The sequence below is a fragment of the Solanum verrucosum genome, unplaced genomic scaffold, assembly GCF_900185275.1.
Source record: "Solanum verrucosum unplaced genomic scaffold, falcon-dt-bn FXZP01000047.1, whole genome shotgun sequence".
Classification (NCBI taxonomy): domain Eukaryota; kingdom Viridiplantae; phylum Streptophyta; class Magnoliopsida; order Solanales; family Solanaceae; genus Solanum; species Solanum verrucosum.
Window position 1 is genome coordinate 1,498,502 of NW_026020155.1, and position 26,441 is coordinate 1,524,942.

The 26,441-nt window shown below is 30.0% G+C and overlaps 1 protein-coding gene across 1 annotated transcript; it reads left to right on the forward strand.

The window, feature by feature from the left end:
- The first annotated feature begins 22,016 nt into the window (after positions 1 to 22,016).
- Positions 22,017 to 22,917, forward strand: LOC125828302 (21 kDa protein-like). Its single transcript, XM_049507614.1, has one exon. The coding sequence runs from the start codon at positions 22,058 to 22,060 to the stop codon at positions 22,646 to 22,648; it is 591 nt and encodes a 196-aa protein (XP_049363571.1). The 5' UTR covers positions 22,017 to 22,057; the 3' UTR covers positions 22,649 to 22,917.
- Positions 22,918 to 26,441: the final 3,524 nt, after the last annotated feature.

The following is a 26,441-nucleotide window of genomic DNA, read 5'->3' on the forward strand; positions in this document are numbered from 1 at the left end:
ATAAGTGGAAGGAACTCACTGTAGAGGAAAAAGATGCTGCGCTTATTAGATGTCATGTAAGATTTCTATTTTTGTTATTTTTCTTAAATTGTAATAAGTAAGTGTTTCATCTTCTTATATGTTATAAGGATTTTGATTTTATGTGTGTTTTGTTTAAAACCTCTTTTTAGGAGAAGTTTGAAATTAACTTAGACGAGCATTACGTCAAAGATAGTTGTGAGGATATTCTCAAAAATAGAAGTCGGCAGTGGCGCTATAAATTGAAAAAGATGTTTGAAAGTGCACTCTCCGAAGAAGTTGCTCGTAAAATTGAAGTGCCAGAACTAACCCCGGAAAATTGGAATAGGCTTTGTGATATGTGGTCGAATCCAGAGCATAAGGTGATCTATATTCAAATATATATATATATATATATACACTTTATTTGTTTAAGTGTTATTTGATCTACTTATATTTCTATTTTCATGGTAGAAACGATGTCAAGTAAACAAGGTCAATCGATCTAAACTTAAATATAGCCATTTTATGGGGTCAAAAGCATTTGTAGCTGCTCGTGCTGAAATGGTAAGTTAAACAATATTTTTTTTACTAATGCTTCAACTTCTCCTTTTTTTTTGGCAAGTAAAGTATTTTATTTACCAAATGCAATTTACAACTCAAAAAAGAACCAATACAAAAATAAAAACCAAACTTAGGACCTGCATTGAGTGGTATCACTCCATGTCAAATGCATCCCTCATATTCCGCTATCCCTCTTAACATCTATTTAACAAATCCAAATCATCACACTGGGTAGTAATCCAGTTTTCTCATTTAATTTACTAACACAGGTAACCTACTAGCTCTTTGGAACACTTCCTGTATGATTTGTTTGATGATAACATGCTGTGATCGCATATTGATTAGTTGTTTTCGTTTATGATTTACCCTCTCAGTCACCCCCTTAAACTCCTTAATATTTAATTTCTGAATCAGCACCTTTACCTTCTTCAAGTTCTGCCATACACCTCTCATTGTAGGATATGTCATACCCCTCCATCCCTTCCTCACAACACCAATGAAATCAGGGTGCTCAACTATGTGATTAAAAAATTTGAAAGATTTTTGCCCACTATTCTGTCGATCCCCTAAGGGAAAGCTCACAGCACAATGATCTGAAAATAGTGGCTCCATGATGAGTCCTTGAATGTGCTCCCATTTATGTACCGAAGTAGCATTTGTTAGGATCCAATCTATTTTTCTATGAATGTGCCCATTAGTCCAAGTATATCTCCTACCAAACACTTCATTCCAATCATGCTAGCTGTCTCCATAAACTTTTTGAAGTCCTGCACCTCCCCATCCATCACAGCATTGCCACCAAATCTGTCATCCCCATGTAGAATAGAATTGAAATCACCCATGATTACTAGAGGCTTTGTAACTGCATTTGTAACTTGTGTCAAGCCAGTCCATAAATGTTTCCTATCAGCAATGGTATGCATACCATACACTCCTGTTAGATAGAACCTTGAGCTTTGAGTCGTGACATACCCATGGATGAATTGCTTGTGAACTACATCCACTCTAAACTTCACTTTATTTGGATCCCATAGAATCCATATCCTTCCTCTAGGATCAGTATTATAATTATCCACTCATTCCCACTTTCCAACCATTTTCTGAATTATCTTTCCTGCCTTTCCCTCCTTTATTTTATGCTCCAGCACTACCAGAATAGCTGCTTTATTCCTTCTGCAAAAATTCCTAAACTCAACCTACTTGTGCACTTTATTCAACCCCTTCACATTCCATGCAACGCACTTCATGTAGGATGGTTATATGTTATGCCCTCAACCAGTCTGTTGAGTTCATCCTCTTGACCTGCCTTATTCCTCCCCACTTGGCCATAATATTCTAGTGTTTCAGAACCATTAGAAGTACCCATTTCCTACAGATTCTGTTGAGCCACTTTCCTAGCAGATTTCCCTACAGGTTTAGACCACTGTTGATCTTCCTGCATTTTTTCCTTTCCTTTCTCTCCCTCCCCCACTAATTGAGTTTTATATCTTCTTTTATCATCAATCAATGGATTAGTGTTGGGGTCCAACAACATCCTTGTCCAAGCACCAATAAAATTTTTGAATTCCTTCCTCTTAAGTCTTTCTTTAGCAACTTCATGATGTTCTGCATCCTCAGCTGCATCGACCATCTCAGCATGCTCATGCTCATTCATGAACATCTCTCATTGTTGTTTGTACTCCCATGCTTACTATAAAATAAGTTTTTAAATTTATTTTGTAGGGTGACACAACATCTGAAGGGGTCGAACCTGATAGAATTGAGTTCTACAAAAATACACATTACTCAAATGAAAAAGGCTGGGCATCTGAAGAAGCTGAGACTAACTATGTGAGAAGCAAATATTCCAGTCGCATTCAAAATGAATTATTTGTTATTATAATAAGTTTAAATAATTTGAATTATATGTTTTCTAGAACAACATGATTGATTTGAAAGCTCTATATACTTCGGGAGAGTCTTCCATGACTATTGATGAAATTGTGGATGCTATACTCGGCAAAAAGTCGGGGTACATAAAAGGTCTCGGTTATGGTCCAAAACCTAATACTAATCGAGCAACACAAAGGAGAACAACAGAGTTAGAAGACTCCCTTCGAAAGACGAAGGAGGAAGCTGCTAGTGTCCAACTTGGTTTGCAGAAACGATTGGATGCAACTGAAGTTGTTGTAGAAAATCAGCACTCTCAGATAGAAACATTAACTTCACAATTAGATACTCTATCGGCATGTCAAGATGATATTATGAAACAGCTGCAACATTTCATGAGCTTATCCCGATCAAGGTTAGAATTTAGTTTTGTCGTATCTTGGTCTTATTCTTGGCATTTTCCTTTTGTCGAACTGGAATACACCTTTAACTTCATTAAAATATGTGAAAGGACTGGTAGCAGATGTTTTATCCATGAAATGAATCCTATTTATAGATTTCTAGCACCTAACTTTGTTTCCTTTCCATGAGTTAGTGACGATCATTGATTCTTATCAAGTTATCCATTAAGGTACATTTAATAACCTCATAACTTTATAGTTTGTCCGTATCATGATATCATCAAGTATGAAATAACATCTTAGATTTTCTTTCTCTATTTTACATAGGTTGTGGAAGGTGGAAATCAAGATTAGGTGCGAGAGAAGTGCTTTTGCAATGATATCTCTTGAAGCTGCCTCTATATTTTTATCTTTGTTTTGTTAATGTTTAGCATATCTTAGTTATACTTTAAAGTTGGATAAACGTTACATAATATTAGTTTTTCTTCTAGGAGTATGTAGTGAATATCATTTCGATCTCATTTTCTATTTGTTCTTCATTAGTACTATATAACAGTGTGCAGCTTATTATTATTATTATTATTATTATTATTATTATTATCTTTCTTTCTTTAGTATGTTTTTTATTTTTAAAATTGTATATTTATTATTATGGAACAAACTAGGTTATGAATTTTAAGATATTAATGTATTATTTAAAAAATATAAATTTTCTTTAAATTATCAAATTTACAAAACCTAGTTAAATACAAATGGAAAATAGTATTAGTACGAATGACTAATGACAAAACATTTTGTCCTTAAAAGTATAACTTTTAGCGACGACTCTATAATATTTTTTAAGACGGTCATGTTTTCATCATAAAAGTGTAACATTTGGTGACAAGAATATTTTTTGTCCCAAAATAGCCTACTTATGACCTACGAATTGACTTTGTATTTTATGACAATTATGATCGTCTCTAGTTATGACATTCTATAGTGACAATTTTGTTTTGTGAGTAAAAGAAATATTTTTAGTGACGACCTAATTATTTTCAACTACAAAATTATAAAAAAATTAAAGTTGTCACTAATTTATACATTTAGGGACAAAAAGAGAATTTGACTGTAAAGGGCAGTTTTTTGTGACGGAATAATGTTTGTTCAACGACGAAATACATTTAAATTTAGAGACAAATGACGTCGTCACTAATTATATAATACAATAAGTGACGCATTAGTTTCGTCGGCATTAATGACCTTTTTAGTGACGAAAAGCTACCATTGTCTAAAAAAAAAAAAAAATTCAATGATGAACAAGTTTGTCATAGATACTATACATTTGGGGACGAAAAATATTTTCATAGTAAATAGAACTATAATTAGTGACGAATCACTAAAGTTGTGCCTGTATACATTTGGTGACATACGATTTAGGGACGAATGCTTGACGATTTCTTTTTCATCACGGAAGTTTTTTGGTGACGAAATATGTGCTTTAGGTGACAAAATTATTTGTAACTGAAAATCAAATTTGTTGTAGTGGGGGAAAGGTGAGAAAAACGACTAGAATATAGCCCAATTCGAATTCAAACTTTCAAAAAAAAATTCACCATTTTAGGAGAGGCGACCTTTTTTGAGCTTTTCAGCCCCATTCCGGAAGAGGAAACGGGAGATGAACGAGCCCGATCGATCAAGCGTACCTGATGCTCGACGTAGCTCAATCTTGCAGCCCTAAGAACGAAATCACGCTGCCCTTGCTGCTGCCACTGTACGACGTACTGTGTTTCTTGTCATCGAGTTGCTGGAGTTGATGCACTGCCTGGAGTCACGTATTTCGACGCTGCATCTTCTGGGTTTCGCATCCGGAGTTTGGAGGGTACACGTTCTTCGCAACAAAGAAGAAGACGCTATAGGGGTCTGGTGGTAATGTGTTGCTGATGTACGTAATGTATGTTGGGCTCTTTTTTGGCAAAGTAATTGGAATTTGGTGGGTCGAAGCTAAAGAAACTGGGTCGACTGAATTAATAGAAGTTGGGATTGGGTCGGTTGGTAATTGGGAAAAGAAAGGGTTGGTTGAGGGAATTAAATTGGGCCCGTCTGGATTGTTATGGGCTGCTGAAAGGGGTTGAATTTGGCCCAAAATTGATCTTTTAATATGGTTAAGTGGATTACTAATTCGGCCAAATTGAATTGTAATTGGCCAAATTGGTTGAATTTTAAATAAGACGAATTAATATACTTTAATTAATGAGTTTCTTAATGTTAACAAAATAAAAATAATTAACTTAATTATAAACTAAATAAGTTAAATATAAACTATTAGATAACTACACTAATTAGCCAAATATTTAACAAAATTTTTTGAGGTGGTTTTCGAATATTCATAAACTACACTAATTATATACAAAATTATATAAGACATATATATTATTTAAAAATTATAAAAAGTGACAAAACTACTTGGAATAATTTGAAAAATGTTTTGAATGTTAGAGAGTCAATTATTTCAACTCGTTTGGATTTAAGAAACTCAAAAATTAACGATTATCGGGGAGGGTCAAAATTGGGTGTCAACATCGATTCCTTACCGATTCAACCAGTACCGGACTTACAGGTACGAAAACCGGACCGGACCGGAAAAAATCCTGTCCAATTGCCAGCCTTAGTTGAAACACATGCCATAGTAGAAAAAATGTTTACTAAATCAAATGATTTTACTATTTGGCATGATCGGTTGGGCCATCCCGATTTTAATATGATGCGCAAAATAATTGAGAGTTCACATGGACACTCTTTGAAGAACCATAAAATTGTTCAACTTAAGGAATTCTCTTGTACTGCATGTTCTCAAGGCAAATTAATTACTAGACCATCAGTAATCAAAGTGAGAAAGGAATCTCCAGCATTTCTGGAACGTATACATGGTGATATATGTGGGCCCATTCACCCATCATGTGGACCATTTAAATATTATATGATTTTAATATATGCATCTACAAGATGGTCACATGTGTGCTTATTATCAACGTGCAATGTGGCGTTTGCGAGATTACTCGCTCAAATAATAAAGTTAAAAGCACAATTTCCAGATTATACAATTAAGAAAATTCGTCTTGATAATGCTGGTGAATTTACATCCCAGGCTTTTAATGATTATTGCATATCAACTGGGATAACAGTTGAGCATTTGATTGCTCATGTTCATACTCAAAATGGTCTAGCAGAATCATTGATTAAACGTCTTCAATTAATTGCTAGACCAATGCTTATGAGAACAAAGCTTCCCATTTCATTATGAGGTCATGCTATTTTACATGCAACAAGTCTTGTGCGGATCAGACCGACAAGTTGTCATAAAGTATCCCCATTACAATTGACTTTTGGTCAGGAGCCTAACATTTCCCATCTAAGAATATTTGGATGTGCGGTATATGTTCCAATTGCTCCACCACGATGTACAAAGATGGGTCCCCAAAGAAGGTTGGGGATATATGTTAGGTATGAATCTCCTTCTATTATAAAATATTTGGAACCTATGACTGGAGATTTATTTATGGCAAGATTTGCTGATTGTTATTTTGATGAATCAGTATACCTAACATTAGGGGGAGAAAATAAGCAGCTGAAAAAGGAAATAGATTGGAATGCATTATCACTATCTCATTTAGATCCTCGTACAAATAAATGTGAACATGAGGTTCAAAAGATAATCCATTTGCAAAATATTGCAAATCAACTGCCAAATGCATTCACTTACCTATAAAGAGTTACTATATCTCATATTCCAGCAGCTAATGCTCCAATTCGAATTGACGTCCCGATAGAACAATTAATTAATACAAATTAGTCTAAACCACGCTTGAAACGTGGTAGACCAATCGGTTCCAAAGATAAAAATCTTCGAAAAAGGAAAAGAGCTAATGATCAAGATGGTCATAATATGAAAGAACCTGCTCAAGAAGAGCAAGGAGACATAATAATTGATGAAACCTTGGAAGAGGTTCAGGCGCCTAAAAATAATGAAGAAATCTCAATAAACTATGTCTCATCAAGAAAAATATGAAACTGAAATGATATAATTGTCGACAATATTTTTGCTTGTAATGTTGCTATAGAAATAATGCAACAAAATAAGGATCTTGAACCAAAATCTGTCGAGGAATGTAGACAGAGAAATGATTGGCCAAAATGGAAAGATGCAATTCAAGTTGAATTAGCTTCGCTTGAAAAACGTGAAGTTTTCGGATCGATAGTCCGAACACTTGAAGTTATAAATTCAGTGGGGGTACAAATGGGTCTTTGTGTGAAAACGAAATGAGAAAAATGCAGTCGTAAGATATAAAGCATGACTTGTGGCACAAGGATTTTCGCAAAGACCTGATATTGATTATATTGAGACATATTTTCCTGTGGTGGACACAATCACATTCAGGGATCTTATAAATCTGGTAGTTCATGAAAAACTTGGCATGCATCTGATGGATGTCGTTACAGCCTATTTATATGGCTCACTAGACAACGACATTTTTATGAAAATTCCTGAAGGGTAAAAATGCCTGAAGTATATAAAGATTTCCGGGAAAGTTGTTCAATAAAACTTCAAAAATCTTTATACGAATTGAAACAATCAGGGCGCATGTGGTATAATCGCCTTAGCGAATATCTATTAAAAAAAGGGTGTAAGAATGACCCAATTTGTCCTTGTGTATTTATTAAAATGTCTGGATCTGAATTTGTCATTATAGCTGTATATGTTGATGACTTGAATATCATTGTAACTCGCGAAGAGCTTTCAAAGGCAGTAGAATGTTTGAAAAGGGAATTTGAAATGAAAGACCTTGGAAAGACAAAATTTTGTCTTGGTCTACAAATTGAATATTTTACAAATACAATATTTATTCATCAATCAACATATACTAAGAATATTTTAAAGAGATTTTATATGGATAAAGCACATCCATTAAGCACCCCATTGATTGTGAGATCACTTCACCTCATGAAAATGACGAAGAACTTGTTGATTTTGAAATAGCATATCTTAGTGCAATTGGTGCATTGATGTATCTTGCTAGTAATTCTCGACCAGATATATCTTTTTCTGTAAATTTATTAGCTAGATTTAGTTCTTCCCCAACATGAAGACACTGGAATGGTATTAAACATATATTTAGATATCTTCAAGGGACCATTGATTTAGGACTATTTTATTCAAAAGAATTCGATTCACAATTAATTAGCTATGAAGATGCAGGATATTTATCTGACCCACATAAAGGTCGATCTCAGACAAGTTATTTATTTACATGTGGAGGTACAGCTATATCATGGCGTTCAACAAAACAAACTATGGTTTCTACTTCTTCAATCATGTAGAAATAATAGCCATCCATGAAGCAAGTCGAGAATGCATGTGGTTGAGATCAGTAACTCAACATATCCAAGAAGCATGTGGTCTTCCCTTAAAAGAAGACATCCCAACCACATTATATGAAGACAATGTTGCGTGTATAGCTCAACTAAGAGGAGGATACATCAAAGGAGATAGAACAAAACATATTTCACCAAAATTCTTTTTTACTCATGATCTACAAAAGAAGGGTGAAATAGATGTTTGACAAGTTCGTTCCAGTGATAATTTAGCATATATATTCACCAAGGCATTACCAACGTCAACCTTTGAGAAGCTGAGATACAAGATTGGAATGCGTTATCTTCTAGATATTAAGTAACATCATTATTAGGGGGAGTAAATACGCGCTGCACTCTTTTTACCTTAACCAAGGTTTTATCCCATTGGGTTTTTTTGATAAGGTTTTTAATGAGGCAGCAACAATGCGTATTATAAATAATTATATGTATTTTCTTTTTTTTACATGAACATCCAAGGGGGAGTGTTGTAAATATGTGGATGTCATGAGGCCACCACCCTTTTACTGTAGCAACATCACTTCTCCAAGTAATATTTTCCCTATAAAAGAATATGCAATGCAAGATATCAAAGTGGAGTGAAAACAAATATTTACTTCTTCTTTCTACTTTACTTATTCCTTCTCTCTTTCCTCTTGCAATATAAGTTAAACATTTTCTTTATTTATAACATTTACATGTATTCTAGTGCTGGGTTTTTTCGTTGATTTAATCTTTGTTAGTTTCTGCCTCCTAGTTTTATATTAGAAGAGCTTGTTGAATCCTGGGGATACACCTATATCGGGTGAAATATCCTTAAAGACAGTGTCTTTCGACACGCCTCAAGCTATAAGAATTTTAAGAGTTCATGGTGAAGTACAAGCTTTGGTGAATCCCGTACAAGTATTCGTGATGAAGGTATTTTCTGTAAAATTTACAACAATCTTAAGGATATTTCTTCTACTTTGTTCTTATGGAAAATACTCAATAGTGAAGAAAGAAATTATAATTCTGGTGGGTAATTGAATGGGTTACTGTAATGGCTTTGGCTTGGCACTATACTGAGAAGTATCGAAATGCTTCTTGGAAGGGACTTTCTCGTATACAGATCACATGAATTAGAAAAAGAAAAAGAATTAATTTAGAGGTTCAACGTGAGGAGAAGCTCTGCAAATGTTAAAGAAAATAATTTTTGAAGCCATTATTGCAGAGGTAACTATATTCTTGGGTTCATGCTAACAAGGTATGTTGACATGCTATAATTTGCATTAGGTTATTTGTTTTACTTTCAATGGAGGTAACAATTATTTTGTATGGTGCATTGTAATCTAATACCCCTATATGTTTGAGAAGATTCGGAGAAATGGTAATCCCGCTAAATAAAAATAAATGTGATTAAGGGAAGATGTAAACTGTTGTGGTCATTTCTCAAGCGAATCTTGTGGCTAATATGTGAAAGTAAGAAATTGGATGTTAGATTTTTTGTGTTGTTGAGTATATTTGTATTAATTAAAATTATTGTGTCCTACACCCAAATTGGAGAAGAAGAAGAAAAAATATATGTTGGTAATTCTAGAACTAATTGAAGTTCTTAGAATGAAAAATTCTTCTTAAATATTCACATCTATATATTGGCATTATTTGAGATGGTACATGATTTTAATATTTGTGCTAGATTGATGCTTATGAGTTTATGAGAGAAAAAATTTTTTGAATGAAGTTTTATTTGAGTTTGACAATGTGTTTACAAATGTTGTTAGGACAATAAATATTTTATACTAGACTGATTGAGATAATTCTTGATGTGTTAGACTTCTAATCTATTTAGTTTAATATTGTATATGAGTTTTTGTATGATAATTATTCAATAGAATTAATTTTACATTACATTGTGAAATTCTGTAACAGACCTTTGAATAGTGATTCAAATTTGATTGTTACTATTGTCTTAAGTGGTATTGAATGACTCCTACATAGTTTTAATAATTGAGATTTATCACATTAATTATCAAAACGTTAAAAATAAAATGTTCTGATAAATATTGATTAAGAAGCTCATCCAATTTGTTGAATCTTTGCTTGTGTATATTCTCAAACTGTTTTACTTCTTGAGTAAATGAGATGTAAATTCTTTTTGTTTATTTTAATTTTGTTATGTTTTGGTGTATAGATTTGTATGTTACATACTAATTTAAATTTTTTATGGATGTTGAAAAAGTTAATATACACCATAAGAAGTGGTTACAAATGGAGATGTGGGGATGGAACAAAGTGGCCGTGGTGGAGACTGGAGAGGTGTCTGGAGCAAACTTAATATCCCAAAACACAGCTTCATAAGTTGGATTGTGATGCATGGAAGATTGTTGACAAGGGAGAGATTGAGTAAAATGAAAATGTTACAAGAAACAAGATGTATATTGTGCGGAGAAGATCAGGAAAATACGGAACATCTATTTTTTGATTGCAATTATTCGCAAAGATGTTTGGAAGAAATACTAAACTGGTTGGGATTAAAATTCTGCAGAACAGATGTGAAGAGCATGTGGAAGATAAGGGCAAAAGGCAAAATTAGCAGGGCTTTCTTATGGTCAATACTAGCAGCATTAATATATGGAATCTGAAAAGCACGGAATGATGCATTGTGGAATAACAAGGTTCCCAGGCCTCAAGTGATCAGGAAACAAGTGCAAGAAGAATGTAAATATACAGTTCTTGATGACCTAAATAGGAAAATGAATTGTAAAGATAGGAAGTGGATAGAGAAGGTATATGATAGAATGGAAATGCATTGATAGAATGGTTTTAAGTGGTCGAAGGAGACTAGAGTTAGGTTCTGTTTTTTTGCTCTGGTTGTTTTTATTGAGAAACAACAAGTGTTGTAGATGAAAATTTTGGTTATTTTTCGAAAATAAAAGTTGTTCGTTCGAATAAAAAAGAAAAAGTTAATCCTCTATTATGAAATATTTAAAAGTGTAGGGGTATCTTGTTAAGGTTGTGTTACATGATCCTAAGAAAAGAAAAATAAGATCTAAGTTTTTAATTGTATGCTAATAAATGTTGTATATACATATTTGTAGTAATCAATTGTGATTTGATTGAATGAAATGTTAGAGTTGAGAAATAAGTTTTTAAAAGTGAAAATACTTTCAATGTTCTTGTTGTTGAAAATGATATTGATTCTTGATACATTATCTTGAAAAGAGTCTTTGCTAATACATGAGAGGTACAATAAGTACAATACTAAATAAATTGAATATCTTGTTGTACAAAGAGGGTACAATATATGATGAAAAAGGTAAAAAGAAGTTGGTACATTTTTGTGAATGCCATAACATAAAAACAATTAATTAGAATTAGTTGTTGTGGAGTTGATTGGTGATGAGACTAAGTGGTTAAGACAACTCTTAGTGTGTATTCCAATTGGAATAAAACCAATTTTTATGTGACTAAATTAGATACATGTGTTTGAGACACAATGTGAAGAAGCAGCTGCAGTGAGATGAATTATTTACGTAAATAAATAATGTGTAGTTGAAGGTGAATCTGATCAATTCACTAACTAATGAAACATCGAGGGGAGTAAGACCTTTAGTAATTTGAGAAGATCAACAATGATGGTAACCCAACCTATGTGATTGGAGATCCCATGAATTAGGTTCATATATATGGGTAATAACAAGTCATTAGTTGATCAACTAAACACCATAAAATTATGCCCCTCCTATGATGTGTGAATATAGCTAGGTTAATAATCTGCAAAGCAAAGTGAGGCACATCGAGTTAGAGCTCTTAATCCAAGTCATATCCTTTATAGGTGGTGTATTGCTTTGTAGAATACACTTGATGATTGGACCTATATGAGTGTGAAGTGGTGCCGCTTCTATGAAATTGTGACAAATTTTTAGAGCACTCATGAATACCAGGACACGCGCATGGCTCTTAACCGCGACAACGACAAAGATTGTGCGAGTATAATGTGATAGAATAAGACGCTAGACTTACACAAGAATTATTAGTTCATAGAAGTTCTAAATTTCATCAATTTTTTTGTATGTTTAATCTTGTTTTATCTAAGTCTGGTTCATAGTCTACGGAACTAAAGCCAAACTTTATAAAGAGACCCTATTTTTTAGTTGACAAATATAAATTGAATAATTATACCATAATCAGTGTAATCCTACATATGAGGTCTAGAGAGGCAAGATATATGCGGACATTATGAAATAAGAATGCATTTAATGTAATTTTTTAAAAATATGATGATATTAAAATAGTGTTTTGATGACTTTGATAAGTAGATATAATAATATTAAAATAGTGTTGATTAGTTTTGGTACTTGAAATTTGAATAAGACACCAAAAACAAATTTGATCTTTTTATAAACACACAACAATAGATTTTACATAATGTAAAAGGTTTGAACGTTTGAGAGACTTTAGAATATTCAATAATGAAAGAATAAAAATAGTAAAAGGAGAATAAAGAAAAGTAAGTATAAGAACACAATGCGGTTGGTTCATGATAATCGTCATATATAAATGAGCTAGTCAACAAAATAGATAGCCACATGCAAAACTAGAAAGATACTATAATTGACTAGCCACATAAGAATCTAAAAAAGATACTACAATCAACTAAACAATATTCAATTTCTCAATTATATTTTCTATACAAAAAAATCTTTTCAAATTTATCAATACATGAAATTTTTTTAACAATATATATATATATATCTTTGGGAGAAAATGGGGGCCCCAAAAAATTTGGGGCTTCAAGCGATTGTTTTAGTGGCCTTATGGTCGAGACGGCCCTGCGAAGGACATCCTCTTAATAACTCCAACTTAAATGTTGTTGAGAGACAAATAATTTTTCAAGAATTTTTTTTATGCATGCATGTGTAACAAATGCAACTTGTATTTCTCAATTTTGCATGCTTAATGTGTGTGTGTATCACATATCACGTCTAATTGGGGTCTCAATGGGAATATGATCGAGTGGTTGAGGCATGAATTAAAGTTATAATGATCAAAAACTTTAAATTTGAATTCCATCTACAACACTTGTACAAACTAGCCCATTCAAATTTTGATAGATAAAATTAACTTAACAACCTTGCCTCAGTATTTATTTATGGAAAAATTAGTAAACTAGTCAAAAACAATAACATAATTAGTAAAAATATCCATACTTTATAAATATTAGTAAAAATGTCAAAAATGTCATTATTTTAAAAAACTTTATGTATCCCAATTTTCTTCCTACTTTATCTCCCATTGACAATTACACGTTTTCAATTAATTATCTCTCCTTTTTTTTAAAAAAAACTTCTCTCTCACATATTTATCTTTTCAGATTCTTAATTCTCTCTCGTATTTAAAAAAAAAATTCCCTCTCTCATCTTTATCTTTTCAGATTATCCTCCAACATTCAAGTTGCCCATATATCTCTTCCGTAAATTTTGGTTATTTTTTTCAGAAATTAAATCAACAACAATCCCTTTGATTAAGGTATTAATCTTTATCCTATTTTTAGATTTCTTTTCTGATTTTATTTTTGTTTAAATCTTTAAAGATTGTTGTTTGTAGTTGAAATTTCGGTTAGGGTTCACTCTCCATTGGCTGAATCCAAGAGGCTTACTAGAGGTATCCAACTTAATCAACAAATTGCTAGCTATTTTCCATCCTTTAATCTATTTATTACTTAAGAAATAGCGGATAATGTAGAATCCGCTACTAAAATGAGGGAAGAGAGACGATCAGAACATTTACAGGATCCAATCGGTGTGCAAAACCTTCCTCAAATTCAGAACGAAAATGTAGAATCTTCGTCTACTCGTGGGGATCTTGAAAAAGACAACGAAGAACGAATAGTTGTTGAAGAGGATGGAAAGGAAGAGGTATTTAATTATTTTTGCATGTTCAGTTTTTTGCATGCTGAGTTGATGTTGTTAAAGAACAATTTTTTTCAATAATTTTATTTTAGACTGCAGTTTTATCTATATTTTTTTTTGTATTCAAAATCCATTTAGTATGTGTATTGATATTGATTAGATTTGCAAATGTTTATGGACAATGTGCACATTTGTTAGTATGTATTTTGGGGATATTTTTGTTTGCTTTGTTAATAGCAAAAGCTAAAAGCAAAGCAGCATGAAGAATATCACATTGTTTTTTACTGTCATTATATAAAGCAGGTGGCATGAATTAAATTTCAACAGAGGTTTTATAAAGTAAATCCTTAAGAATACTATTAAACAATTAGTTTATATCCAATCAAGTAAGATACATATTAACTTGTTAATTTGTATTCCTTTTAAACAATTAGTGATGCTAGTTCAGATTGTATTCATTCCTTATTATTTGATTGTTTTGTATTCATTAGTTTTAGCTGTGTTGTGTGCTCTATAAGTTACTTTTTTACATGTCTTTGTATTTATTATGCTTTGTGTATCATTTTATAGTTATGGACATTGTGGGAGTCTTGTTTGTATCCAGTAAAGTAAAGATACATATAAACTTTATACATTGTTTTGTTTTTTAACAAATAGTAATGCCATTTGATTTTTTTCTAAGTTAAAGTAAAGATACATATTAAATGTATTCATTGTATTCATGCACTTTTATTTCATTGTTTTGTATTCATTACTCCATATTTGGTGTATTCATCAAATCATAATAATTATTGTATATGTCAGGTTTGATTTATAAGTTACATTATTGTATAAATTTGTTTTTATGTGATGTAGTTTATAAGTTACATTATGGCATAATTTATATATTTATATGCTTGCCAAGGTAAATATTTTTTCTTACAAATCTAATTTACTCAGGAAAATGCTTTTGCCTGCAAAAATCTACCCAAGGATGCACCCCACATTCACTGCTTTGTTAACCATGACATTAAAATTCAGTTGACTAAGCATCTTACTGAGCAACAATATAATTTGTTTTGTGAGAAAATATGTTTCGATCATTATATGAGAATGAGATTATGTGTTGGTCAAGGTCAAATTCTTAGGTGTTATATGGCACTAGAACTTGAATGTAGTACTTGGCAGGCTCTTGTTATCCGAGTTAATGAAACTATCTTGAAGTTTACACTTAGAACGTTTGCACAAATTACTGGATTAAATTGTGTTGGTGTCATAGATGATTTCAAGTTCAACACTAAAGAACCTAATAGGTTGATTGTTCAGTACTTAGGTGGTAATAAACTTATCCGTAAATCAGACTTAATGAGCAGATTCACAAAAAAAGTTTGGACAGACAATGAAGACGATGCTCTTAAGTTCGAGATATTGTATTTCATTCATACATATGTGTATTCCGGCAAAAGGACATCAAAGAGAATTCATAGAATTCACTTTGATTTGGTTGAGAGTGATCGGTACAGGCAATGAAAGTTGATATAATTGTTGAAGATCAGAGCAATGAAAAACAACTTTATGGCATGTTGCATTTGTATCTAAACTATCAAATTGTATTCTTCTATTTTTATTGTCTGTTGCATTTTGTATTCATTACAAAATCCATGCGGTATCTTGCTAAAATTTGAGTTTTTTAGGTGTAACTTGTATTTATTTTGTAGGTGGTATTCATTTCAAACTATGTATATGTTTAATTTTGTATTATATTTTAGGACAATAGATAAATAGTTTTACAGAATTTTGTATGCTATTCTAAATTAGGCTTCATACAATTTATATTTTTTAATTATTTTGTATTCATTCTAACTATATGCCAACAAGTTTTGTATTTTTTTTGTGCTCACTTTGTATTTCAATATCATTTTGTATTTTAATCTCACTTTGTACACAAAGCATAATGAATACAAAGACATGTAAAAAAGTAACTTATAGAGCACACAACACAGCTAAAAACTAATGAATACAAAACAATCAAATAATATAGAATGAATACAATATGAACTAGTATCACTAATTGTTTAAAAGGAATACACATTAAAACTCAGCTGACTAAGCATCTTACTGAGCAACAATATAATTTGTTTTGTGAGAAAACATGTTTCGGTCACTATATGAGAATGAGAATATGTGTTGGTCAAGGTCAAATTCTTAGGTGTTGTATGGCACTAGAACTTGAATGTAGTATTTGGCACGCTCTTGTTATCCGAGTTAATGGCAAAAGCATTTTCCTGAGTAAATTAGATTTGTAAGAAAAAATATTTAACTTGGCAAGCGTATAAATATATAAATTATGCCATAATGTAACTTATAAACTACATCACATAAAAACAAATTTATACAATAATGTAACTTATAAATCAAACCTGACATATACAATAATTATTATGATTTAATGAATACACCAAATATGGAGTAATGAATACAAAATAATGAAACAAAAGTGCATGAATACAATGAATACATTTAATATGTATCTTTACTTTAACTTAGAAAAAAATCAAATGGCATTACTATTTGTTAAAAAACAAATACTCCCCATATTTTCTTTGTATTCAAACTAAAAAAAAAAATTAAATACCCAAGTCATTAACAAATACAGAATTATAGATGTTAACAGTTTTTTGTATCCAAGTTAAAAATGTATATATTTACAATAGTCCTTGCATCAAGTAAAAAACAAATATTGAAACATTAAAAACAAATTTGAACAAACTATATTATGCATATTTCAATGAAATCTGCCAACATATATGTATACAAAACAAATATTGAACCATTAAAAACAAGCGGCCGTTCAAAAAATCTTCAAACAATCCATTAACATTTTTCGTAATCAACAACCACAAAAAAGTAAACAAATCCACCAAAACTAATTTTTCTTACGTTGTTCATAGTATATACAATTTACAATGAAAACAAATCAAGTTTACAATTATTTACAAACTTTCATATCAAAATTTTATAATCACTTAGAAAAAGATTAAGGATGAAGCAATTAACTAATACCTTGTCCAATTTGTATTCAACCAATTTGATCGAACTCCCAGTAAAAAAATCCTTCTCCACAGTTGTTTGTCAATGATTTTATTGTACTGTTTCTTTAAAATAATTCTCAACAAACAGAAAAAAAAAATTCAATCAAAATAAATTGAAAATCGATAATGATAAAACTCATCAGCTATGGAGAAGACCGATTAGTATTTAATTTTGAAATTTTGTAACTGCTGAGACTTTTAAGCAATTGTTCCTTTTTAAAAAATGTTTTTCCCCTAAATTTCTCCTTTTTATTATTTAACAACTGTATTCTTTCAATTAAAACAAATAATAAAAACTTAAATAAGATACATAATAAATTAAAATTGACATTTTTACTAAATATTGAAAGTGTTGACATTGGATCCTATTAAATGTCAAAATATTGACATTTTAAAAAAATTCACTTTATTTATTTCCTCTTAGCATTCTCTAGCCTAGTCTGGCTAGTAGGCATTCCAATAACATTTGATTGAAATTTATAAATGAAAAATATTCCAAATTGAAGTTGAAATATAAACTTACAATTTAATGGTTGAGTCGATTTCATCATTATAACTTATAAGTTCATTATATTAGGGGTGAGTATGGTATGATACGGTACGGTATTTAAATTTTTGATGTATACCGTAATTTTGGTATTTGATTTTTAAAACATTATATCATTATCATATCAATTTAATTTGGTATGGTTAGTTTATTGAAGTTCGATGTTGGTATTCTATGGTATGGTAAATTGGTAACCATAATTTGTTCAACTTCGACTAATATATTCGTATAATAGAGTATTGTGACTTCGAGAATTAAGAAAAGGCTCAATTGTATCATACTAACATATTACACATGTAGAAATATTTATGCAAAATAAAGTACTACAAACAACTCCTTTTGTTAATCAATTACAAATTCAAATACATTTCAATCAAAATAGAGTAAGCAAAGTTTTAACTTCTAAATATTTAGTTTATACTAATACTAGGTTGCATATAATTTGTTAGTATTTTAATAATATATTTATGTAACTATATATATACTTCGGTGTGATATTCCATATTTCGGTATGTTATTTCTAAATATCAAATACCGTACCAAATATTCAAAAAAATTAAAATTTATGCCATATACCACACTAAATACCATAATACCAAAACTACAATATTAAAAATTTCAATATAACATGATATTTCGATATATATCATACCATCCACCCCTACCTTACATACTGTATTCGAAGTTAAATTTAAGTCTTCTTGATCCCGTACTACTCAGAGGGTCATATATTTACTAAAAAATGAGCCTTGTTGATCACCGTAAGACTGATATTTTATTCTTCATAATAAATGAGATACTTTTTTTTTCTTTGTACTTTTTATCAAATGTATTAACTTTTAGTCCTCTTTATGTCTAGTCCTCTTTTATTATTTTGGGGTGGAACCATCGACGTAACTTGAAAGTTAAGGACAGGAAAAGGTTTTATTCCCATTTAATTTAAAGCAAAAGACTAAAACAAGTAAACAAAAAGAAAAACGAATCTAAGGATATATTTATAGAGAGAATGGTTTCATATACCTCTTAATTTTATAATTTAGAGTTGACATATACTGTTGTTGTAAGCAGATTTGCCTTCTTTAAAATAAAATAAAATGATGGAGTCTCATTTTTTAAAAAGAAAAAATAATTTTCCCTTTTACATACTTAATATTTATATACTTTGAACGATACTACATAGTACATAGTAATATATTGTGGTATCAAATTTTAGAATAATTAATCAAATTTAACATTTTTAATTTAATATTGAGTAAATTTCTACTAATTACCCCTCTTTCCAAAACAAAAATCAGGAATAAGAGAATTACAAATGCGAAATTGAACCCTTTTCAATAAAATAAATTTTTAATAAATAATAATTAATTGAACTCTTAAAATTCTTGGAATATCAGATCACGGAGATATTGGTAAAAATGCTAATTTGAAGTTTTTGCAAACAATATGAAAAGGACAAATCAATAGTGACAAGTCCCACATGTGAAATCAATTATTTTTTAGGGGGAAAAGATGCAGTGTGAAATGCGTAATTGGATGTAACTTTTCTTTTAAGTAAAGAAAGAGTATTTTGTTCTCACTGCTTTCAACATAATGTTTTCACATTGACTTGACTCCTTTAATTGCCGGTCGTCAAACAAAAAATAATATAATAAGGTAAGAATATAGCACATCTTGATCGTCGTCATCAGCAATTTTTCCCAAGTTACACACACATGGGAGTTGGTTAGGGTTAGTATATTGTTTGAATATTACTCTACTTTGGTAGTTGATTCGGAGATGAATAATATAGATACTAAATTCTGCATATGTAGTATCATAGGATGTAAGTTATATATATATAAAATTAATATAATATTTGATTTGTAATTTAGAAATTCGTAATGTATAAGTTCTGATAGTAATTGTGTATAAATGATGGAATAAGTAATACACAAATAACTAAACTCCTCATAACTATTTCTTCATAACATAATACATAAATTTCCTCACAACTAATCCATATATTATTAAAAAACTCAAATAACTCTAATCAACTATCAAAACAACCATATGGTAGATAGTAAAATGCAATTCAAAATTATTGTATTTTTCTTAGAGCTTGTGTGGCGAAACTTAAAATATTTGTTTACTATATTGAAGCTGTAATAATTTGCGTTTTTTATCTACAATTTGAGAGCCATTTTTATTAGTATTAAAAAACAATTTATGTTTTGACCAATTTTTTAGAAAAGTGATTTAATTTTAAACTTTAAATAATTACAAAAACGACATTTACAGTTTTTACTTTACTATTACTAATAATATTCTATCAGAATCATTTTGTTATTTTTAGGACAACAAAGTCATTCAATTATAGCCTTTTAAATCAAAAATTACAAAACACATATTTAACTTACCAATAACATATTCAGACCTCATTTACTAATAATTTAAAAAAAAAAATGAGAAGCGAAAGTGTATCTATAACTAAGACTGATCATTATGAATATGTGCTATTACGTCTTATCAAAAAAGTTATAATCGATTTAATATGAGAAAAAAATATGTTATTCAAATTGTATCTTTTGATAATCTGTTATTATTTAAAGAAAATATCTATTTATTTCTTATTCACACTTTTTTAGAAAATACAACAAATATGATAGGACATATGAAATATGCGTCTTGTATTTTCTGAATTAAAAAATAATAATTGAGTGATTTATTGTTCTTAAAAAATGAAAAATAGCTTTAATAAACTATCTCTAAATTAAGTGACTTTGTTATCCCCATAAAAATAGAAATAAATTTTAATAGAATGTTCACATAAGTTGAGTGAGAATTTAACTCTCTTTGATGTGGGATTTCATTCATCATTATCACTAATTTTTGTCTTGATATATGTAACGCAAGATTACGATAGGTTGATGTATATATTCATAGTTAATGAGACGTGATTCTATCTATAATATGTGACTTGTTGAATTTCACTTATTAATAGTCATCAAAAATTTCACGTTATATATTCTTTTAATAATAATTAATTTTAACATTGATCTAATATTCTTTCAAGTTATATATTTTTTTAATAATAATTTATTTTAACATTGATCTAATATTATGTGTGTATCGATGTCATTATCATGACTTGTGATAATCCATAATGTCAATAGATCACATTAACACATAATTCTACTCCCTTCAAAACCATACCCTTAAATTAATGCTTGATTATTGCATTTCTCATCACTGTATATATATAGGCTTCATGTCAGAGGTGGACCCATGTTGACCAGGGGTGCATTAATTTCAGGAAAAAAAAAATATAAATTACAATATTATTAAACTGTACGTTGAGGTTTTTTCTTTTTTCTAATACGTGTGACTCGGAATCAAACTTCAAATGTAATTTTAAATGTAGAAAATATATATGGCCTAAATATATTTACAATCAGAAATTGTAAAAATACATTTTTTTAATAGACGAATGAATGTAGTAAAAAATTAAAATTAAATTATGTTATATTAATAATTAATTTTTTTTATGAATGAATGTACTCAAAATTTAAAATCAAACTGTATAATATTTAATTTTAATGTTCATGTTTAATTTAATATGAAGTTAACAAACATAGGAAAAAATAAGAGAAAGAGAGGAGAAAATTTAACTTAGAATAAAATTACTTTTAAGCTTCAAGCTTCCACTTAGCTCTGGAGAAGACAATAATAATAACGAGACATGAAAAAATTATATATGAAGAATTTTCGCTTTATAAAATCTTTTAGATTTACTTATTAATTTTAAATTAACTGCTACATATTTAAAGACTTAAAAATTGGAAGGGATGGGGTGCTTATAGCTTATAGCTGCTTGTGAGACTCAAACATAGGAGCACTTTCAAAGCTTGCTCGTTCAAGAGCACCTGAAATCACTTCACTATATTAAGATAATAAGTTCTTTCGACATTTTTAAATTCTTCTAAAATTTTATTGTATAAAACTAAGATGAATATATTATTATTTTTATTCACGTCTTGAAATCTTGGGCAGTCTCTACTTCCTGCCCTACATATTAATGCAAACACGCCAAATCCTCAAATACCGACATAATTTTATATCGACAAGCGTTTGAACAAATACTTGGTAGATAAATAAACACTAACGTGTGAATACATTATTTTAATTTTTTATTAGAAAATCTATGGACAAACGTGTCAGAAATATTATGGGGAAATTGGGACCGATTAGTGGGACCCTAACCCAATCAATGGGGTCTATATAGACAGTAGGAAGAGTACCCATTCCTCTTCAGCACTACTCTAACAAACAAAAAAAAATCATTCAAAAATGGCCGCAGCGAAACTGTTATTTCTCGCAGCACTTTTCCTCTCTCTGTCCTACCTTTCCGGTGCGGCGGGCAACGCCGCAGCCTCCACCAGTTTCATAAAAAGCTCTTGTAAATCCACTACTTATCCCGATGTATGCGTCGCTTCCCTTTCCGGTTACGCACAAGCCATTAAAAACAGCCAATTGCAGCTGGTGAAGACGGCTTTGTCCGTGAGCCTAAATAAAGCTGAATCGACAAAAGGATTCGTTAGCAAGCTGTTGAAATTCAAGGGATTGAAACCGAGAGAGTATGCAGCTATCAAGGATTGCGTGGAGGAAACGAATGATAGTGTAGATCGGCTTAGCAGATCTGTGAATGAGCTGAAAGGTTTGGATCGTAGCCATGGGAAAGCCGATTTCCAGTGGCATATGAGTAACGTAGAGACATGGGTAAGTGCTGCTATTACAGATGAGAATACTTGCACTGATGGATTTGCCGGCCGAGCTTTGAATGGTAAAATTAAGGCTTCTATTAGAAGTCACATAGCTAATCTAGCTCAGGTTACTAGCAATGCACTGGCCTTAATCAACCAATATGCTGCAAATCATTGATTAATTAATTAGCTACGTTAATTATGTTTAGAGTTTTTGAGCTTAATTATGGTTTTTTGCCTTTTTTTTTTTTTTTTCTTCTTGGCTTGTTTGGTACTCTATAAATTGTGAATGCTACGGGATGTTTCTTTCTTGTCCTTTACGGGGATGTATGTAGTATGTTGTACACAACTTATGAATATTAGTTAAGCATAATTCATTATGCGCTAATTTTGTTTTATTGAATAAATATTTACTAGTTGTATATATTACTTCTCCCACTTAATTTATGTAATTTTGTTTGATTCGATAATATTATGTTTGGAATTTTATGGTATAAAATAAGTTATATTTTTTTGTCTTAATTTATATGACACAATTTAAATTTTGAGAATTAAACTTCTTCATTTTGAATATGTATTAAAACATACAATTACATATTCAGAAGTTACCTAAAGAGTTCTATAATTCACAAAAATCAACTATTTACACTTGTGAATAAACCGGTCAAAGACTTACTCTCAAAATTAGATCTATCTCATATGGAAATAAAGGGAGGATCATAAATTATCTAATTATGAATAAAATAAAATAAAGTTATTTTAAAATAGTGAGATCTTATTCAAAAGAACTACTATTAAAAAAATGTCCGGCTCAAATCTGTTATAATTTTGAAAATAATTGTCTCAAATGGTTGTTATTTAAAAAATCTGAATAAAATTAATTATTCTTTTTCCATTTGATCCTTATCTTTTAAGATTATAAATATTATGGCATAAATAAAAATGTAAAAGAAAAACTCCTCATATATTTGAGACAAAATGAATATAACTGAAAAAGGTATTTTTCCTTTACTATATGAGGTTATTTTTGTCATTTGCACAAAATAAAATACTACTCTATTACTTTTTTTTTTAGTTTATATATATATACTATAATTCTTGTATAACTTACATAAGTTAGGTGGAAAGAAGATTATCAAAACATTCTTAAACTTTATGTGGAGATTATTGTTTTCAATCAATGATAGAAAATCATGAAATCAAGCGTCACTTCACTAGATTACTTGATTGCTTTAAGCATTAACTAATTAATTAAACAAAGATTTGGTCAAACAGGAGGCAGGCCGAAAAGGGCTATTACTATTTTAACTCCCACAATCCATTTTTCTTCATTCATTATTATATGAAAAATAGATTTTTATTTTTATTTATTCAACTTAAATAATTGAAAAATAGTTTATCATTTTTTATTTATCTTATCCTTTTCCTAATTCCTATTATTTCCCAGCATTTAAATATTTTATAATTAATAGAGATGATATACTACTATTATTATTATTATTATTTATAAAATATGTCAAATCAAATATAAATAAGTAAAAAAAAATTGAGGAAATACTGGAGGCAAAATTCTTTGAATAGATCCAAGGAAAGCCAGGTTATCGTTTTTGTCTATGACAAAGACGTGTTATAACTAATTATTGGAAGAAATATAATGGTAATAGTACCTTTCAACCACCTCGCTCATATATAATGAATGAAAAATGAAATGTGTCTTTCAAGTTCCTTTGTTTATGCATAACATTGAGTTAAGATTAATAAATTATAAATAGAAAATTTGCTGGTTTTTGGAACTAAGTGAGTTTAATTTTTTTAATTCATCATTAGTCTGAGGGCCATAGGAGAGATAGTATTTGTATTATGTGTGGTTTTTTTTTTTGTTTTTTTTTATACCCTCCTTAGGAGCTTTCACCCCTTTTGCTCTTTTGGTGACTCGAACTCGCAATTTTTGGGTTGAAAGTGAGGGGTGCTTACCATCCAAACAACTCCCTCTCGTCATGTGTGGTTTTCTAATTATTCGTAGTTTGAATAATTTATAAAATTCCATACATATTAAAATTACAGTTTATATTCTTTATTTATAAATGTAGATGATTTATTCAATTTTACTATTGTTTACTGTCTTTTCGGTTTTAAAAGTAGATGATTATTTTTTTTTTAAATTGAAAATTGACATTTTGTGAGTGATCAATTTATTAAGATAGACAATTATTTATCCTCAAATAATTCAAGTGAAAAATAGTAAACATGACAAAAAAAATTTGATCTTCTCTTAGCTAGTTACAAAGCCATAAAAAATAATATTGTCCGGTAATCATCTACCTTGACCCAATTACATAATAATTCAAGGGTATAATTGGAAAGAAGTTTTTTATAGAGTTTTAATTCAAACACAAGATGAGGTGAAAACAATGAACCAAACACTTGATAAAAATAAACTTTGTATTACTAAATCATACACTACTAATCTCTGCACTACTAATTTGTACCAAACGACCTCCTATTGTGTACGCTTGCCTTTAAAGTTAACCCTTTTATTTATTTTGAGAATAGGAAAGGTGATCGATAGCATATATGGTAGATGAAAAAAATAATTCGCTTGCTGAATATATACTTATTTCACTTTCAAAAAGGACATACCTTGAGATTTGCCTAATTAACGTGATTCCGCCTTCACGATATTGACATTGTGGATTTTTAAATCTAACAACTTCATTACAAGAGGCTGCTAATGGGAGAGTGTACCCAGTGGGTCTATTACATTAAAAATATTGGTCTTCAATTGTTGGTATTTTTTTTTTAAAAAGTTGTAATATACCGATCTCAGGATGTTAGTATATGTTTATATATATATATATATATATAAGTTACCCGAGTTAGGTGGAAAGAAGAACATCAAAACATTCTTAAGCTTTATGTGGAGATTATTGCTTTCAATCAATGATACAAAATCATGAAATCAAGCGTCACCTCACTGTATTACTTGATAGTTTTAAGCATTAACTAATTAATTAAACAAAGGTATGGTCAAACAGGAGTCAGGCCGAAAGGAATATTACTATTTTAATTCCCTCAATCCATTTTTCCTCGTTTAGTATATGAAAAATAAATATTTATTTGTATTTATTCAATTAAAAGATAATTTATTAATTTATATTTATTTTACCCTTTTATCATTTTCCAATATTTAAATATTTTATAATTAATAGAAATGATATAAAATAATAATTATTATTATTTGTGAAATATATTAAATCGAACATAGATAAATAAAAATAGAAGGAGGAAATAATGGAGGTAAAATTCTTTTAATAGATCCAAGGAAAGCGACGTAATCGTTTTTGTCTATGACAAAGACGTGCAACTAATTATAGGAAGAAATATAATGGGAATACTACCTTTCAACCACCTCGCTCATATATAATGAATGAAATGAAATGTGTCTACCAAGTTCCTTTGTTTATGCATGACATTGAGTTAAAGATTTAATAAAATTATTAGTAAATTTCATGGTTTTTGGATGTAAGGATTAGTTTAATCTTTTGTTAACAAATCCCACATTGACATAGGAATGAGAAATTGGTCTTTTTATATGGATTTGCCGGGCTGTGTTAAGCTCATGTACCATATTTTTATATGCTATATATCAGAGTCAGGTTCATTTGTCAATTTGTTGTCCCATTTCTGTAGCGGGATGATAAATTAGTCTTCTTATCCCATGAGGTAACTTTTAGAATTGAATTAGACTCATATATCATATCTTTACATTTTTTTATTCATCATTAGTCATAGGCTATAGACGTAAGCTTGCCTTAAAAGTTAACCCTTTTATTTATTTTGAGAATGAGAATGGGACAGCTGCTCGATAGCATTATATGGTAGATACAAAAAATTAATTCGCTTACTGAATGTATTACTTATTTCACTTTCAAAAGGACATGATTTGAGATTTGCCTAACTTGATTCCGCCT

What these genes read in the sequence shown, in the direction of transcription:
- LOC125828302 (XM_049507614.1), top strand. Translation starts at nt 22,058, where the DNA reads ATGGCCGCAGCGAAACTGTTATTTCTCGCAGCACTTTTCCTCTCTCTG.